Below are 18,254 nucleotides of genomic sequence, written 5' to 3' on the forward strand. Positions count from 1 at the left end.
CTAGATTTGTAGCCCTTTGCGACAGGGGAAAGTAAGTTTACCAGAGGCTATATATCTTCTGTGTGCCCGGTAAAGCCAGATTCAACGAGCGCCGAAGTACCGAGAAGTCCCTTGTAGTCAGTCCCCAACGAGCGAGTTAATGAGCTCAGAGAGCAGTTTTCTTGTAGACCCGCCCCCAAAATTTGGTCAGACGTATGAAATTTCGTGAAACTGCTTGAGACCTACCCCTCTGGTTTAAATGTTTAAATAATGCAAAAAAGGCGTCGCTATCCACCATGACGCGGTGAGTTGAATCTCACAACATTTATTTTTCGTAATAAAACAGTAAAAGTTTCTATTTTTGTTGTACTTTCTGATAAATCTCCATTGAATTTGGCCCCTTTTTCTCATGGCTCCAAAACGTGCCGTTAATTTGCCGTGAACTAACTTCGTTACAGGAGAAAAATGCACATTTTTGGTTAAATTGGCTTAATTAGACTATGTTCTTTTAATTGATGCCAAATTCGCGATTGTCTTGCCAATAATCAACGTATAAACTTACGGCAAAACACAGCGTTATGTATACAGATGTTAGGACTTTGTATTGGCTCTGCGTGTACATGTAATGATGCACATTGCTTTAGTCGTGGAAAACGCCATGTCAAACTATAGTGTACACACCTCATACTTCATTATATTATTACTATAGCCCTAAAATATAGGAGCAGAAAATGCTAATCTTCTTTGAACACATTATGCAAGCTCCGGAGATGAAGTGTAGCCTAGGAAAAAAATTACCTCGCACTAACCACAGCAAAATATCACCCTTTTTCCATGGTAAACTGTGGTACAACATACCACAATTTGACTGGGGTTAACTAGAGCTTGGTCTGGCCATTTTTAAGCCAAAATGCCCTCTCATGTGTCATATTTAGTTGTATGTTGTTAAAACTTGCATGTTTCCACAAAACTAGCCCACTAAAAAGGCCCCTGTCTCGAGTATACCATCAAGGCTACATAAGCTGATTACTAGCAACCCCATTTACAATTTCAGGAGGGTGAATTTGTTGAGTGTCTGATTGCAGCGAGTAAAAGTAGCGATTGTATACGACTCGACATTGCTTGCATATATTGTTATGTGTGGATGTACCAAATCGATGTATTGGCAGTGAGTATTTCATGATCTCCAGGCGTCCTTAAGCCCCTATTCACACATAAAAGTCATTTCACGGCCATGAATAGTTCCTCCTATATATCATTCGATATAAGCATTATGATATAAGCAATTCAATTCCATTGGTTTTATCACGCTTAGTTATAGTATTTCGCGCAATACGTACCAACGTGGAACGGGACATTCCCCCACTTTACTCGTAACCTGTATTCGTAACCTACGGAAGCCCATTGGGGCCAAGGTTGTTTTTCCCCCTTGAAATCCGAAATCTACGGATCCCCATTAGAGCCAAGGTTGGTTTTTTCCCTTGAAATCTGAAATCCTTATTTTAAAATCCGAATTCTATTTTTTTAAATCCGAAATCCTTATTTTAAAATCCGAATTCTATTTTTTAAAATCCCAAATCCTTATTTTAAAATCCGAAATCTCTTTTTCAAAATCCGAAATCTATTTATTTTAAAATCCGAAATCTGTATTTTAAAATCCGAAATCCTTATTTTAAAATCCGAAATCTATTTTTCGAAATCCGAAATCTGTTTTTAAAAATCCGAAATCCTTATTTTAAAATCCGAAATCTATTTTTTGAAATCCGAAATCTGTTTTTTAAAATCCGAAATCTGTTTTTCCTTCATCAAATTCAATCATTACCAGACATATAAATTGGCTAATGACCGAGAAATTGACCTTCGAAAATGATAAGTTTCACCTAATTAAATATTAATGAGGTGTGACGTCAAGAAACCCCGTGCATATTCTACAAGAAAAGAAAGCACTTTTTCGCACCGTTGGGACTGACTGGTTGAGGTGTTGGGGTCATCCCTCAGAATGTTGCTTTCTATACCATTCTTGACCATTTGAAAGCGAAAATGCTGGTTGTGTCCTGTAGATGCAAACTTTCGTTGCTATTTATAGGTAACACTTCATGACAAACATAACATGGTACGGTAAAACAAAATGGGTGTTGATCATCTGTTACTTTTACTTATAAATAGGGCGTCAATCATCGGGGTGGGGTGGGGAGGAACACGTCCCTACTTTCTGAAGGGTCAAAAGGGTGCAAAAGCATCACTGTGTAACCTACATGTTTCTCGATGTTCGTCAACGGCTCTCTAGAGATTCTACTCAGGCTACGGCCCTGAATTATCTTTATTGTTTATGTTTCTCAGGTTTTGTTTCCGATAATGGGAATAATGTGTCCAGTGAATGTACCCAATGTGTCTAGTGAATGCACCCAATGGTGCTTTTTAAATGTACTTATTGTCACTGCTGTATGCAGGGACATGTGGGTTCGGAGAGTTCCTTATAAATACTGGGGTGTTTACAATACCACAATCAACAAATTACAATAACACGCTGTCAAAGTTAGTGAACAATTATTGGACATCTTATTGCACTAATTTTATTACCGAACTACGTAACAACAAAATAAATGAATTAACTTATAATTAAATATTAATTATTATTTGCCCGTTACGTTATATTGCATCCTCTATTATATTGCCCCTCTTGTTTCAGTTTACTATACCCTGCAACGTTAAACCATAATGTTCATACTATCTGTATGAATATGACATAATATGTGTATGTTGTATTTAAGTTCGAAGCTCAAAGTGGGTAAATACGACGTCGCATTTGGTAACTCCAGGGTCCACCAGTTATATGGGGCCACGTTCAGGTCTGTTCCTGGTAGGTCTTCGGGCCAGACAGGAATCCCGGATTAGTTGCCTATAAGTTTCAATGTCACAAATCAGGTACTAGTTGCATTTAACTAACAAAATCGTACGTTTCCTAATTTATTAACATAGATAATATTTAGCAAGATCATACTGTTACTTCCAATTAATAGCAATGCATCACTCCGATTGTAATTGCTTCAATTATAATATATTAATATGTTAATGTCTTTACTCAATGCATTCCACTACTCCGTTTATATGTTTCATTCACGTCTGTAGGACGGTCATATAACTACACTTCTAGTAGTCTTCAAAATCGGCATATATCTCAATAACATATACATTTTAATTTAAGGAATGAAATCTTACCATACAAGATGGCTAACGGTGTCCAGGACACAGGCGTTGGACTGCTTTCCAAGAAAGATGAGTCATCCAAGTTTTAAATACATATATTATATGGAAGTTACCAAGGTTGCGGTATAATTGTAAAGTTCCTACTGCCGTCCCTATGACAGACGCCACGTGCTCTTATCTATAGCTTTGGAAGGTAGTCAAACTATCAGTACAAACTTCGCACCAGGCGTTATGCCCGGCCTGTACCTAATAACGTTCTACGTGCAATGTTGATACCTGTCTGTATCTCAACCTCGAATGATATTACACAATTCACTTATATACCTCGCAACACAGGTGTATAAACAATACCCTACCAAGTTGGACTTATTTTATTCCTATTGAAACCAACTAGCTGACTCACTATAACTTGTGACGTTTAGAAGTTTTGGAATTTATTTCATTGGTAACGTGCCAATAGGGACTATACCTGTAAAATTTACTAACCGAAATGACCTATTAACCTTCGGCTGGATATATGCTAATTTAGCCGATGAACTAACGAAATAAAAGGAAAACAAAATGGACCATTAATGTTGCGGTTGCAGTTATACATTTTTTTATTTTTTATTTACTTTATTTTATTTTATTTTTACTTTATTTTATTTTGTTTTTCTATTTTCCAACATATATTACTACTACTCTAACACATACTACAACATTAACTACACCAACGCCCTACTCAAAAAATCGGCACCAACATTTTCTCTACCCCTTATTACTCGGATAATGTATCGAAAGGGTTGAAACGTTAAAGCCCATCGCATAATGCGTCCGTTGGCAATTTTGGATTTGCGCATACAACTGAGAGCTTGGTGATCCGTTTCAATAATGAACTCGGTACCATAAAGGTACGGCTCAAATTTCTGTGTTGCCCAGACAATGGCCGAACATCCTCTTTCTACAACGGAGTAATTTTTCTGAGGCTTTGAAAACTTCTTACTCGCGTACGCAATAGGAAATTTAGTCTCGGCCTCTTCTTGCAATAAAACTGCTGCAATCCCTATGTCACTAGCATCTGTTCTAAGGATGAATTGCCTTGACACATTTGGTAGTTTTAATATTGGAGAATTACTAAGTTTTTGTTTTAACAACTGAAAAGCCCTATGTTGCGGTTCTTCCCATCTAATTTTGGTTGGTTCCCATTTTTTAATCTGTCGGTTAATGTTACCATATGTTGGCATGTTGAAGACATCTGTATAACAAGATGATTTTATTCTTCTGTGCAAAGTTTAAGAATGTTCCGTTTTGGGTTTAAGTTTCAATTTGATTAATTTAAAATGATTTAATTAATCATGATAAAGGCCCTAAGTTACACCGGATGTTAAATAGATACGTTTTACTTAATTTATAAGTCTAGTCGCTTGTCAGATGTGACTTTTGCTGAAAATAAACTCATGACTGGAAAATCAATTCAGAGAGCAAACAGAAGCAAACTTGAAGATTTCCAGATGCGCAAACTTGAAGATTTCCAGATGCGAGTCCACTCTCAGGTAGCTCCTGTACCCCATCAGGGCCCCTAAGGCTGGCTCCTGGTCCCCACCCAATAAAGGCGTTGGGCCAAGGCGCTCGCGGTATACGCTAACTCCTTCAGTTTGATCCATGTTCAGTCCTTCAGCCCCTCCCATCCCCCACTTTTCAATTGGGATTGACGCCCCTGCTTACGAAGGTAATTTAATGAATCATTCGAAGGAACAATGTAAAGCATAAGTTACATGTATACGTGCGTTGTCCCCCTACCTTTAAACGAGTTGCTTTCTGCGCTATGAGAAATAAATAACTTAGTACTGAAGTTCACAAACAACGCAAAGATATATAACGTTTCATGTTTTCTTTAGTCTTCCGTTATACCATGCGTGCATTTTGAATTTCTATACTACTTACTAGGGTAACAGGTGTTTTACACCTTACCACAATGGAACTGTTAAAGCATCTTAATACGGTTATAAGCTCCCGGAAATGCACGGAGCTGATATGCGCGTCGTAATGTGTGATTTCTTCAATTGCTAACAATTATCTCACCTCACCACACCACATATACCCTTTATTATCTCACCACAACCCCACGTATACCCTTTATTATCTCACCACCACACCACATATACCCTTTATTATCTCACCACAACCCCACAGGTACCCATTATTATCTAACCACACCACATATACCCTTTATTATCTCACCACACCACACCACATATACCGGTACCCTTTATTATCTCACCACACCACATATACCCTTTATTATCTCACCACACCACATATACCGGTACCCTTTATTATCTCACCACAACCCCACATATACCCTTTATTATCTCACCACACCACATATACCCGTTTTCATCGCACCACACCACATATGCCCTTTATTATCTCTCCACAACCCCACATATACTCTTTATTATCTAACCACACCACATATACCCTTTATTATCTCACCACACCACACCACATATACCGGTACCCTTTATTATCTCACCACACCACATATACCCTTTATTATCTCACCACACCACACCACATATACCGGTACCCTTTATTATCTCACCACAACCCCACATATACCCTTTATTATCTCACCACACCACATATACCCGTTTTTATCTCACCACACCACATATGCCCTTTATTATCTCACCACAACCCCACATATACTCTTTATTATCTCACCACACCACATATACTCTTTATTATCTCACCACAACCCCACACATACCCTTTATTATCCATATATATGCTCTTTCAGCAAGTAAATGTTATTACACAAATCTTTTCAAATCAAACTGGTCATGCTAGATACGGGTGTAAGTTGTGTTATAATCTGGCTATTCATATGGAAATGCTTGAGGGGGGGGGGGGGGGGAACCCCATTTCCCATATGGCCAGCAGTTACTGCTATACCAATGATACATCTCTCACACGTATGTAATGCCCCACATACCGGCATGCTCGAAAATACAAGGTAAACCTACATATACTAATTGAATAACTTAACAGCTGCGCAATGATTACATTTAGATCAAGATCTTTTTCCTGCCCTTTTCCGTGAAAAGGAATCGACGAGGGGGTTTTCTTTTCTTTAACATACATTGGCAAGGTCAGAGCGCCCTCAGTCTCTGAACCTTGGCCAGATCTTTGTCAAGTGGTTGCTTCTCACAATGATAAACAATTTCTCTAACACTGAAATCAGGTGCTTTAGCTAACAAATGAAATTACAGGAAAAATGCGAGGGCGGTGCGAGCCCAATATTTCAAATCACCACTCGGTCAAACCCATAGCACAAATCACCACTCGGCCAAAACAATAGCACAAATCACTGATATGAAGTTACGTATTCATTACGTATTTTCTGATGCTGATTAAGTCAATACGTCTTTTTGGCCACATATACCAGCTAATGAGTATTACTTGTGTTAGTCCGCAAAGTGAGAATAATGTGCTAATAACTTGTATGAATAATGAAGAGATAGGGTAGTTGATACATGGGTATGAGCAGAAGAGTGGAATCAGGACGCGACCAGCTCTTTTAAGCCTACCCCCATATACAACCCATCGAATTCTTATATTGAAGTTATAAACTATCCTACACAGGCAAAGATCACACTAAGACTCGTTAGTTTCACCCCACCCCCACATTATAACACACTAAGAGTGGGTTTCACCCCACTCCCACATTACATCACACCAATAGTGGGTTTCACCCCACTCCCACATTATATCACACTAAGAGTGGGTTTCACCCACTCCCACATTATATCACACTAAGAGTGGGTTTATACTGGGAATATGTAGGTGCTAGAAAAACAGCTGACGATATACCAGATCAAAATTAAAAGGTAATATGACACTGACTGGAAAGCCTGCAGCCTGCAAGTACTTAAAATGTGATTTAAGTGATAAGCCTTTCCACGCACGATTCAAGTAGAGGTAACATTTTATCACGTGACAGTGATTATTTAAAAGGGCCCAGGGTATTAAAGTCCGCTCAATCTCTACAGTCTCTACGGCCCCGCTGTTACCTGTAGTTTAATTGTGGTTTTAATTGACACGTTTCGAAGAGCTGCTTCGCTATGTAGTAAAACATATCCAAGGCTCTTGATTGGTTCTTCACAAACCTTTTGTATATTTTCCACCATCGTCCATGTCATGTCTCGTCTCCACGTATCGATTACGTCACTCGAATTACGATTAGTACTATATCTGTTCACAGTCTTACCTCCACGCTGGGTTCCGCTTGTGCTCTCTCGTAGCCACTGAGTGACGTCATCGTGTACGTCATAGCCAACAAAGTTTAAAATCTCTCGCGTTTTAGAGATCGGACTCTGCGCTAGATCTTCAAAGCGAATTAACAGGTAACGCCCCCTTAACCACGTGGGTGGATTCGTCGAGTACTGAAAGTTACGCTGCATATGCTCACAGAGATCAGCCTCGTCCAAGGCTGTTTTACCTTTACGTCGAATTAAATCGGCATTATGTCCAGTTCCCTTGCGTGACCTCTCGGTAGGCCTCGGATCCCGAACCAAATGAATCACCCTTAAGTCTAAAGAATGACTTAACGGCTCCAGATCTGCAATGTCCTGTAATCGTATTAACTTAACTGCCACCACATCTTGCTTTGCGCATGCGCGTTCCCATTCATCAACGGCATTCTTCTTAGTACTGTGACAAAGTTTTCTCTTTTTTAAGAGAGCATTCCTTTCACATAAATTAGCGGCCGTACTGGGTCTATCTGCATATGGATCGTCGAGTGAACAATAGAGGGAGCTGTTGATCCTGGCAATAGCCAGCGCGGTGTAATTGCTCTCCGAGAGATTTGCCGACCGTCTTATATAGTAAGATGACAATTGAAACAATGGTTCATAAATATAAAAGATACTAGGATGGTGATTGAAGATATCTCCGAGAAATGAAGAGCCCGATCTTTTACTGGATACGATTACAATAGCGACTCTCTTGACTTGTTTCGTTTGCTCTGGTTCTGTTGATTCGTGTGTGGTCAAGTTGTTTCTCGTAACTCCCATAGTAGATTTCCGTGTTGAATAAATGGTAGGTTCCAGTCTCACTTCTTTCTCTTCTCCTTTAAAGGGAATTAAAAAAAAAAAAAAATTAGACGAAAATATCACCGGACATTGATCACTGATGACTACAGTTATTGGTTTTATATTAATATTTCAAAGTCATCACGTCAAGAATGAAATAACATTAACAGCTATGGAAAGCCATTTCATACGCACATCATTCCCCCCCCCCCCCCCCAACAACAACAACAACCATAATAAACAAGAGCCCAAGGGCACTGTGGTTCCTTGCTTGGGGTATATGACAATACACATAATATTATCAAGCAAGATTGGGCTCAAATAGTCCAAGTAATTGTGGTCCTACATGTTCCCATAAAGTAACCAACAATATAGCCAACACTTTTGTGATCACAAAATGTGATCGGATTTTGATCAAAAGGCACTTTTGAGAGCTAAATATGGCGTCGAAAATGTAAGAAATATAAGAGACCTACAAGCGTGTCAACAGATATGATAACATTGGTGACCTCAGATGACATGACCTTTAAGTTTCAAAATGTTCCACCACCCCATTCACAACTTGTCCAAAAATATCAACCATGTCACACCTTGGCATTGAGATTTAATTGCATTAAATGTCTGAAAATTAACTTTGACCTAATATAACTTAACATAACAAAGGTCACCTTGGGTCAACTTATTGACATTTTTGATTGATGAGACCTAAATTAGAGCATCAAACTATACAAATTCAAACATCTTTTTCTTTGCCCATTTTCTACCCCCAAAATACTAGTTTTTTAACATTAATTGACCTTTGGTGACCTCGGATCACATGACCGTTAAGTTTGAAAATATTCCCCTAGACCATTTGCAACTTGTCCAAAAATATCAACCATGTCACACCTTGGAACTGGGAGTTGTTGCATTAAATGTCTGAAAATTAACTTTGACCTCGTATAACTTCGCACACGAAGGTCACACGGGGGTCAAGCCATTGACATTTATGATCAGAAGGTACCTTTAACATCTGAAAATAGCATCGAAACTGTAAAAATCCACAAAACACGAAAAGGTCACCAGAGGTCAAATTGAGGTCAAGGGTCACCTAGATGCAGGTCGACAATTGGATTACATTGAAGCAACTCCCAACCCTAACGGACAATTTGTTCTCAAGTTATCGCAAAAATACTAGTTTTTTATCATTAATTGACCTTTGGTGACCTCGGATCACATGACCGTTAAGTTTGAAAATATTCCCCTATACCATTTGCAACTTGTCACAAAATATCAACTGTGTAACACCTTGGCACTGGGAGTTATTACACTAAATGTCTGAAAATTAACTTTGACCTCATATAACTTAACATACAAAGGTCACCTTGGGTCAACCTATTGACATTTTTGATTGATGAGACCTAAATTAGAGCATCAAACTATACAAATTCAAACAGTTTTTCTTTGCCCATTTTCTACCCCCAAAATACTAGTTTTTTAACATTAATTGACCTTTGGTGACCTCGGATCACATGACCGTTAAGTTTGAAAATATTCCCCTAGACCATTTGCAACTTGTCCAAAAATATCAACCATGTCACACCTTGGAACTGGGAGTTGTTGCATTAAATGTCTGAAAATTAACTTTGACCTCGTATAACTTCGCACACGAAGGTCACATGGGTGTCAACCAATTGACATTTTTGATCGAAAGGTACCTTTGATATCCAAATCTAGCATCAAAACCAGACATTTTCTTTTTTGTTCGTTTCCTCCCAAAATAAGCACATTTTTTCTAATGTGACCTTTGACCTTTTGACCTTGGTTTCAGATGTAGTTTAATCTCCTGATTCCAAAAAACAAAACGACAAGTCTGTACAACCATCCTAACTCTGACCGAAAAACTTTGACCCCATATAACTTCGCACATAAAGGTCACACGGGGTCAACCTATTGACATTTATGATCAGAAGGTACCTTTGACATCTGAAATAGCACCAAAACTGTAAAAATCCACAAAAACACGTAAAGGTCACAAGAGGTCAAATTGAGGTCAAGGGTCACCCAGATGCGGGTCGACAATTGGATAACATTGAAGCAACTCCCAACCCTAACGGACATTTCGTTCTCAAGTTATCGCAAAAATACTAGTTTTTTATCATTAATTGACCTTCAGTGACCTCAGATCACATGACCATTAAATTTGAAAATGTTCCTCTAACCAGTTCACAACTTTTCCCAAAATATCAATCTTGTCGCACATTGGCACTGGGAGTTATTGCAGTTTTAATATTTTCTGTTTTTGGACCATAACTGACCTTTGGTGACCTTTGTGGGCACCAAAAACAATAGGGCACACCTTCTCCATATGGCGGATCTATAGTCCAAGTTTGGCCTCAATCCAACATTCCCTTATTGAGATAGAGCGTACCCAAGCAAGTGTCACAGACACACACACACACACACACACATACATACACATATACACAAACACACGCCAACCTGACTGCATAGGTTCCTTTTGCTAAAGCAAGGAACCAAAAAGAAACCAAGTGTACTCCAAAATAATAAATGTAACATAGGAGATGAACTCTAAGAGACACCACATAATGTTGACAGGTATGGAGCACTGCAAATTTTCTGCAACATACTATAATTTTCTGTTGAGGTGAAACCTATACGCTGATCTATATGGTCCAATCTGAAGATGATATACTAGCCTGAGGTGTGTTTACATCTCTTATATATGCGAATTATTACATTGGTGTATATATGGAGAAGGCTGAAATTGTAACTGATTCGTTATACCTTCGACGTTTGGTCTGAGGTTAGATCTCCAACCCAGCACTAGGAGACAGATTGAGGTGGTAAGAATAATCACTCTCACACAGCAGTGACGTCGGCAACTTGTGTCTGAAGGAAGATATAAAATCATTGTACGACCTCGAAATAGCAAAAACAAACAAAATGACATTTCCCTTATACCTAATCCCTTAAACCAACGTGATTGCGCTTCGTTTTATAACAAACTACCAGCAAATTTACCAAACCTACTTACCGTCCAACTCCACATAATTTTGTACAATTGGAACTCGTTAAATAACCCTCATGTTGAGATATAAGTAGTCTATAGCACATCTGACACATTAAAAGAGATATATTCATACTTTTCATACTGTCAATACGAGTGCTCTAAAGCTAGACTCAAACTATAGTATAGAAAAACTGTCTCAGCTGATACCGGACATGCTTTCGTTTCAACAGGACAATCATTATGCAGTGGATTGTGACCAAAGCAGGTAAGGGAAACATCTCTTTTATGAACCCTTGTCAGTGGCGGCGGAACCAAGGGGGGGGGGCTTGGGGGCTCAGCCCCACTATGAAAAAGTTGAGGGGGCAATTGCATGATAAGCCCCCCCCCCCAATATTTACCAAGGCTCCGAAACGTGCATCTGCCCATTTTTCAATGCATACATGTCGATCTGTCCGATGCACACGTACACTATATAGGTGTAATAATTTATGTAAATGCTGGGGGAACCTCGGCCCGTCCCCTGGCTATAGACCACATTGTTACCCCAACCGCGTCTTCAAGCCCCGTGAAAAGTGGAAGCAGTGAGTGTGAGTACCGGTAAGCGCAACACAACTTCGTCTTAGGCCAATGACTTGCCTCATTTCAGCCAGTTCTCCAACATCCCCTGAAGGATATATCCTTCTAATGGTAGCACATTTCCCATGGATATATCTTTCAGGGACATTCCTTCTAATTGGAGATGTATCTTTCGTAGGGTATATCCTTCAAAAGTGCCTTAAGTGTGATAACAAAAACACAGTATTAGCATTTCACCTGTACTGTATAGGATACATGCATTCGTGCCAGTGCTTGGTTCATAGAAATTTGTTTGGCAACTGCACATGGTTTTGGAATTACCCATTTGTTGACATTAAGAAATGCTTTCAGGTTTTTCTTATGACATGTATCTAATTATTGCGTTTAATTGCAAGTAGTAATTTAATACACTCAAAAACTTCTTTGCGAGTACACTACGAGTAATAGCTACTCTCTTAAAACACAATCGAATATACAAATTACAATGTTTTTACAGATTTTTACGTGCAATCTGAGAAATTGCAGGCTTGAGACCCATATTTTAGGGCTAGGTATTCGCAGCATAAAACACTCGGGAAGTGCCGTTTCCGGCCATCTGGGGGTTTGAAAAACCCAAAATTTTATTGTACGCTCCGCGCCAACCGATGGTGGCGCTCCGCTTAGATAGTCTCCACACGTTAGCCCCCCCCCCCCAATAATTTTCCCGTTTCTCCGCGCCTGCTTCTTGTATAATGAACTCTTTTATAAACTCTCTTTATAATGAGAACGTGAGCTCATTGTTGAATGGACAAACGTGTATACCGATAACAGGGGAAATAGCAACTGGTCATGTATTAAGATCTGTACGGGACTTGCTTATAGCAGCACAAGTATGTTAATCATGCTATCTGTAAATTTGCTCCATGCAACGAACATGCATTCCATCTGACTACGAATTCAGTAGCAAAAGGGAGATTTGACGTCATAGTTACATATAACAAACCATCATGTTTATGTTAATATATGTTCTTTTCTATGTAAATCGGGCAGTTTTTCCGTGATTTTTTTAATTGTCTTCACAATATGATGATAATTGACCAACTAGAAGGAAAATACGTTTGCTTCATCTGACACCCGAAAACTATAGAAGCAGTGATTGAAATGTTACCTATATACTATGTATATACAGGTATTGTCGCTTCATTGGAAGTGAAACCATTGTACGTTTTCATTTCATGCGTAATTCCTATATAAAAAATAATAATAATAAAACAAGGATATGACTAGGCGACCCTAGAATAAGCTTCTAGTTTTAGTGAGTTATAACCTACTTGAATAATTTCTACCCAACGAATAAATGTTAGGATTATCATATCCAGTATTTTGAACATTTTAATATAAATTTACATGGCTGAAATCTGGGCCGATTGGATAAAAATGGAAGGCTCTAGAGCAGGGTTGTCAAAGCTACGGCCCGCGGACCACAGTCCGGCCCGCCGCAGGGTTGCGCCCGGCCCGCAAGAGATGCTCTACGGTGCGAAATTTTAGTGAGCAGATTTATTGATAACAATTTGAGGCTATATAATCAAACATTCGAACCGTCTGGGTCCAAAAAACTGCATACATGTCAGTTTGTGTGACACTCTCAGCGGAGGGGGGGGGGGGGGTGGACTTTAGGCCTATGCATCTGTTTTTCAGGAAGGAAAACAAATCAGTGCGCTCCGCGCGCAGTGCTCACATTTTGTTGCCTTGTGCTTCGGGCCAAAAATCGAAAAATCGAGCGTAGGAGTCATGCGGCCCCCTCCTTCATCATAATCATTCCATGTGGCCCTCCTCTGCAAAAGGTTGGACAACCCTGCTCTAGAGCCTCTTAAGTCCACCATATCGCAATGTACCCACGTCATGCAGATAGTGCAAAAGTTTCTCGTTGACAGGTCAATCAAATGAACCTCCCCCCCCTACACCCAAGATGAAACTCTGGCTTAGAGCTTGGTGATAATGTCATGCTGTATTTACATATTCATCTCTTTAATCCTATATTCATATTGGTCTTTATATCATATAGGCATTTGTATAGAAGTAAACTAAGAAATGGTCAGTGTAGAATCGAATTTTCAAGAAAACCTGGCGCAAAAAAAAAAAAAAATACCATGAACAAATTCAAAAACTGTTACGTAGAAATATTTATCGGATGAATTACTTTGCCCTGATAATTTCGTCTGCGCATATCAGCCTATAAATGGAGAATAGAAGGAACGTTTCAAAGTATTGCCACCATGTACGCACAATCAATGCTCCATTCACATAATAACAAACTGAGGGCTTTTATTTGGTATACAGCACTATAATATGATGTGAAGCGTGTAAGTCATAGGAGTCAACATAGGTTGAAAGCTCAAAACTTTTATGAGGTACAAAATAAAAGAGGATATGATATACTGTATATTGATTGATTTGTTAAGGTAAATATCATCAGTTAATGTCAAAAGAGAAAAGACATTGTAATCACTTAATCTTCAAAATGTCTGGCAAATGTTTAACATGGTAAATAAACTGTAGGACGAATGTCATCATATTGCCATTGTATTGTTTGTGTTTTTTTAGTACGCAGAGGCAGTGGAATTGATAAACGCTGTTTAAATGGTTAACATTCTTTTTGATGAATTCTTTATGCGGCCATAGATACTGCATGAGCATGGTCCATCTTACCTCTGGTGGAATAGGTCATAAGAAGGTCATATTAGGTCAACAGAGGCTAAAATCTAGGTACCCTGACCTTACACATGGTTTGCACAGTCAAGAACCACTCGAATGGATGTTTGATGTATGTAGTTCAATTGCAAAAGCTATCTGTGTATTGTTTGACTAAGATTTACCCGGCCTAACATTGCAAACTAAATGGGAATGATTTATGTGGATATGTAAACTGTGAGACAACATCTAACAGCCTCCAACCCCCCCCCCCCCTATAAAGGGCTTTCATTTTAGCTTTTTTTTCTTAGCATTAGTATATGAGCGACACCAAGTGTTGCACAGCATATCAAAGATCAATATACATGCAACTCCCACGGATTTTATAATTATCAATTTATAACTACTTGTACTGTGAAAGATAAGAATTATATATTTATATAAACTTGAAGTATCTTGTCTCGTTTTGATAAATTATATTTAGGGAATATATTAAAATGTTATTATAAACAACCTTTGCTCTAGTTAATTGCGAGCTAATTATCAAATTTTAAAAGCCTGTCCGTTTCTAGGTATCGATCTTCTATACATGACACTCTAGCATTGGAGCCCTTGAACTTCTTCATCCATTGTCTTCTACTAAATCGATTGCTTGCATACAATGTAACATTTGATAACAGTATAAAAGAACTGCAAACGAACCGAAGATAGACCACTCTTATAGTTATACATTTGCTATAGATTTACAAAATGTCCTCTTTACGTCGGCTAGCGCTTTTATTCGGAGGAGTTAGCAGTATGCTATTGTAACAGTGAGAACTGCTTAACTTACGTGATTGTTGTGATAACTGCTATAAGCTCAAGATGCCTACACGTAACTATGAGTAAACAAACTGGCCATGCAAACTACGGCTGCATTATATTCTGTCACGTTTTTATAGAGCAGTGGTAGTTGCAAGCTTCTGGTTTTGTCTTTTGGCAAGTTCCATTTTCTCTCACTTTAGTATAGGTGTAGGTGGGTTAAGTGGCAGTTTCGGGTAAGGTTTGATATTTCCGAATAATCAGAAACTTATTTGAATTTATGAACTGAACAGACTAATGTTCGGACTATGTTCAGTCATGCTCGAATCAAAGTAAATTATAAAAAACTACACTGTTTAAGTGTAATAAACGTACGACATTTATCACATAGCAAACACGAAAGTAGGGCAAGTGATGGAGGAAAATAAATATGCATTCATACTTGATCTCCTAGATTTGAAAAGATATTCCTAGATGAATATATTGCAAAACTAAATACTCTAACACATTTAAAGTACTTATATACAGTGGCGTAGGAAGGTACTTTTGAGTGGGGGGGCTGAAGACTGATGGCCGGCCTGGGGGAGGGGTCTAAGGGGAGGGGTGTCCCCCTTCCCTTTGGAATTTTTTGCATTTCTAGGTAGCCTCAGATGCAATTTGGTGCAACATAACACACTTCAACACCCACCCCAATTTGTAAACTTAATTTTGTATTTTCACCAGGCCTTAGATGCAATTTGGTGCTCCAGATGAGATTTTTTTCTCATTTGAAAATGAAAAAGGGGTTTTCTGACTTGCGAAGCGGGGGGGGGGGGCGGAATGATACTTCCGCCCCTCCACATTTTTCACTGGGGGGGGGGCTGGCGCCCCCAGCCCCCCGGTTCCTACGCCCTTGCTTATATATACTAACAACATGGAGGAATCCTATACTTACAAACTGCTGTTGTGTTTGTACTGCAAATCTGCTATGCTATGATAATAATTTGTCTGAAATAAAATGAGACAGTTCACAGGCCCACATTACAAAATTCGCGCTAAAACAACGAAAAGCCTGAATTCGAAGTGGCATGAATCAACGTCTATATACGAACGAATGCAAAATATCTACTCACGATGTATCTTGAATCTGATGGGTCCTTTGACAACCATTCTGATGAAAAACACCGATAAACGTCTTGTAGTAAAGATGAACCTTCAACCAAATGACTGAAAGGAAGCGAAACTTAATGCCAACTGCACTGTCGTATATGTTGCGCTGTAACTCCTCTGTAGCGTACTGTGTGTATACTGTCCATTGTGATTTAACAAGCGTGTGGCGAATTGTGCAGAACAATCGATGTGGTACGGTGGAGGGTCACGCCTGATCGAGCCGTGCAACAAAGCTACTGCAGAGAATCTTCAATCTTGTAAAGCGTTTTGCATAAGGATTTTCTCTTAGTTATTTAACAATGTTCAGGGCAGCTTGTTAGCAGTATAGGGACTCGAAAATTAAATAAATTCACAGTTTGTTTGCAATCGACGACCGCGGCAAGAATGATAAGAATTACTGATAATCTTATATCCTACACTGCCATCAACACTAAATGGGAGTTTGACGGGTATAACTAAAGTGTCGACTGTGTCGGACATAACTATATTGTCATTAGGGGTATAACTATAGTGTCATTAGGCTTTCTGGTCACTTCGCCCAGCAACCATTTCGCCCAACTGCCATTTCGGCCAAACTTACCATTTCGCCCAACCAGCCTGGTCATTTCGCCCAACCTTGATTAAATATGATACTTCAAAAGGAAACATTCGGGAATTAACGTTACAGGATACGAACAGAATAATAATGAAACTTGAGGATGGATCAGTGTTTTAGGGGTTAGGTTTGATAGGTTTGATAGTATAAACGTTCGGGAAATGTTAACGTTACGGGATACGAACCGAATATTAAGGAAACTTGAAGTCGTGGTTAAATTGATTACATATGTGATTTCATATGATACAGTGATTACATTGATTAAATATAGTACTTCAATATTACGGACGGGTTTTATATTTTATTTTTTTTATTTTTCAATTTAATAAGGAAACGTTCGGGAATTGTTAGTCAGTAGGATGGATCAGTGTTTTAGGGGTTAGATTTGATGGTTGCCGGACAAATACCCCCCGGACAAATACCCCCCGGACATATACCCCCCGGACTCATACCCCCGGGACAAGTACCCCCCGGACAATAACCCCCCGGACAAAAACCCCCGAGGACGAATACCTCCGAGGACAACTACCCCCGGACAAATACCCCCCGGACATACACCACCGATGACAAATACCCCCGAGGATAAGTACCCCCCAGACAAAAACCCCCGGGACAACTACCCCCGGACATGCATCCACGAGGACAAATACCCCGAGGACAATTAACCCCACCCCCAACAATTACCTCCGGGAAAACTCTACCCGCATAAATACACCGGCACAGATACCTCACCCAGGTTACTACCCGAACAACTGAAAAAAGGCCGTGGTCGGCGCAACTTAAACCAATTGGTTAGAAACTGAGCCGTAAAACCTTAACAAATCAACAAAACAACTTTCTCTCTCTACCGAACAGGGTGATGCGAAAGGGACCAACTGGCGTAGCAAGCGGGGGACAGAGGAAATAATACCATCAGAAATGTTGGGATCGCAAAAGCGATTGTGAAAAGAACGAGCGATCAAAAACTATTTCAGTACATGGATGTGTAACTGATGATTGCTCCGGTTTGCATCCAAGGGCATTTCGAAAAATGCGATATATGCAGGCCCATACGCTGGGGGGGGGGGGTCGAATGGTTCGGACGACCATCATATAAATAAATATTGAAAATTAAGGGGACAACCCTCCCCTAAGACTTCTCCCACAGGATACAGATCAGTATCGTGAATTCGACCCCCATGGCGAAATC

The 18,254-nt window shown here is 39.4% G+C and overlaps 1 protein-coding gene across 1 annotated transcript; it reads right to left on the reverse strand.

The window, feature by feature from the left end:
* Positions 1 to 6,715: 6,715 nt before the first annotated feature.
* LOC139984837 (carbohydrate sulfotransferase 1-like) lies at positions 6,716 to 16,884 on the reverse strand. The gene is made up of 3 exons (XM_071998936.1): positions 16,434 to 16,884; positions 11,049 to 11,153; positions 6,716 to 8,299 (listed from the first exon to the last, which is right to left on the reverse strand). The coding sequence occupies exons 1-3, from the start codon at positions 16,468 to 16,470 to the stop codon at positions 7,224 to 7,226; spliced, it is 1,218 nt and encodes a 405-aa protein (XP_071855037.1). The 5' UTR covers positions 16,471 to 16,884; the 3' UTR covers positions 6,716 to 7,223.
* Positions 16,885 to 18,254: the final 1,370 nt, after the last annotated feature.

The sequence above is a fragment of the Apostichopus japonicus genome, chromosome 17, assembly GCF_037975245.1.
Source record: "Apostichopus japonicus isolate 1M-3 chromosome 17, ASM3797524v1, whole genome shotgun sequence".
In the NCBI taxonomy this organism is placed as follows: Eukaryota; Metazoa; Echinodermata; class Holothuroidea; order Aspidochirotida; family Stichopodidae; genus Apostichopus; species Apostichopus japonicus.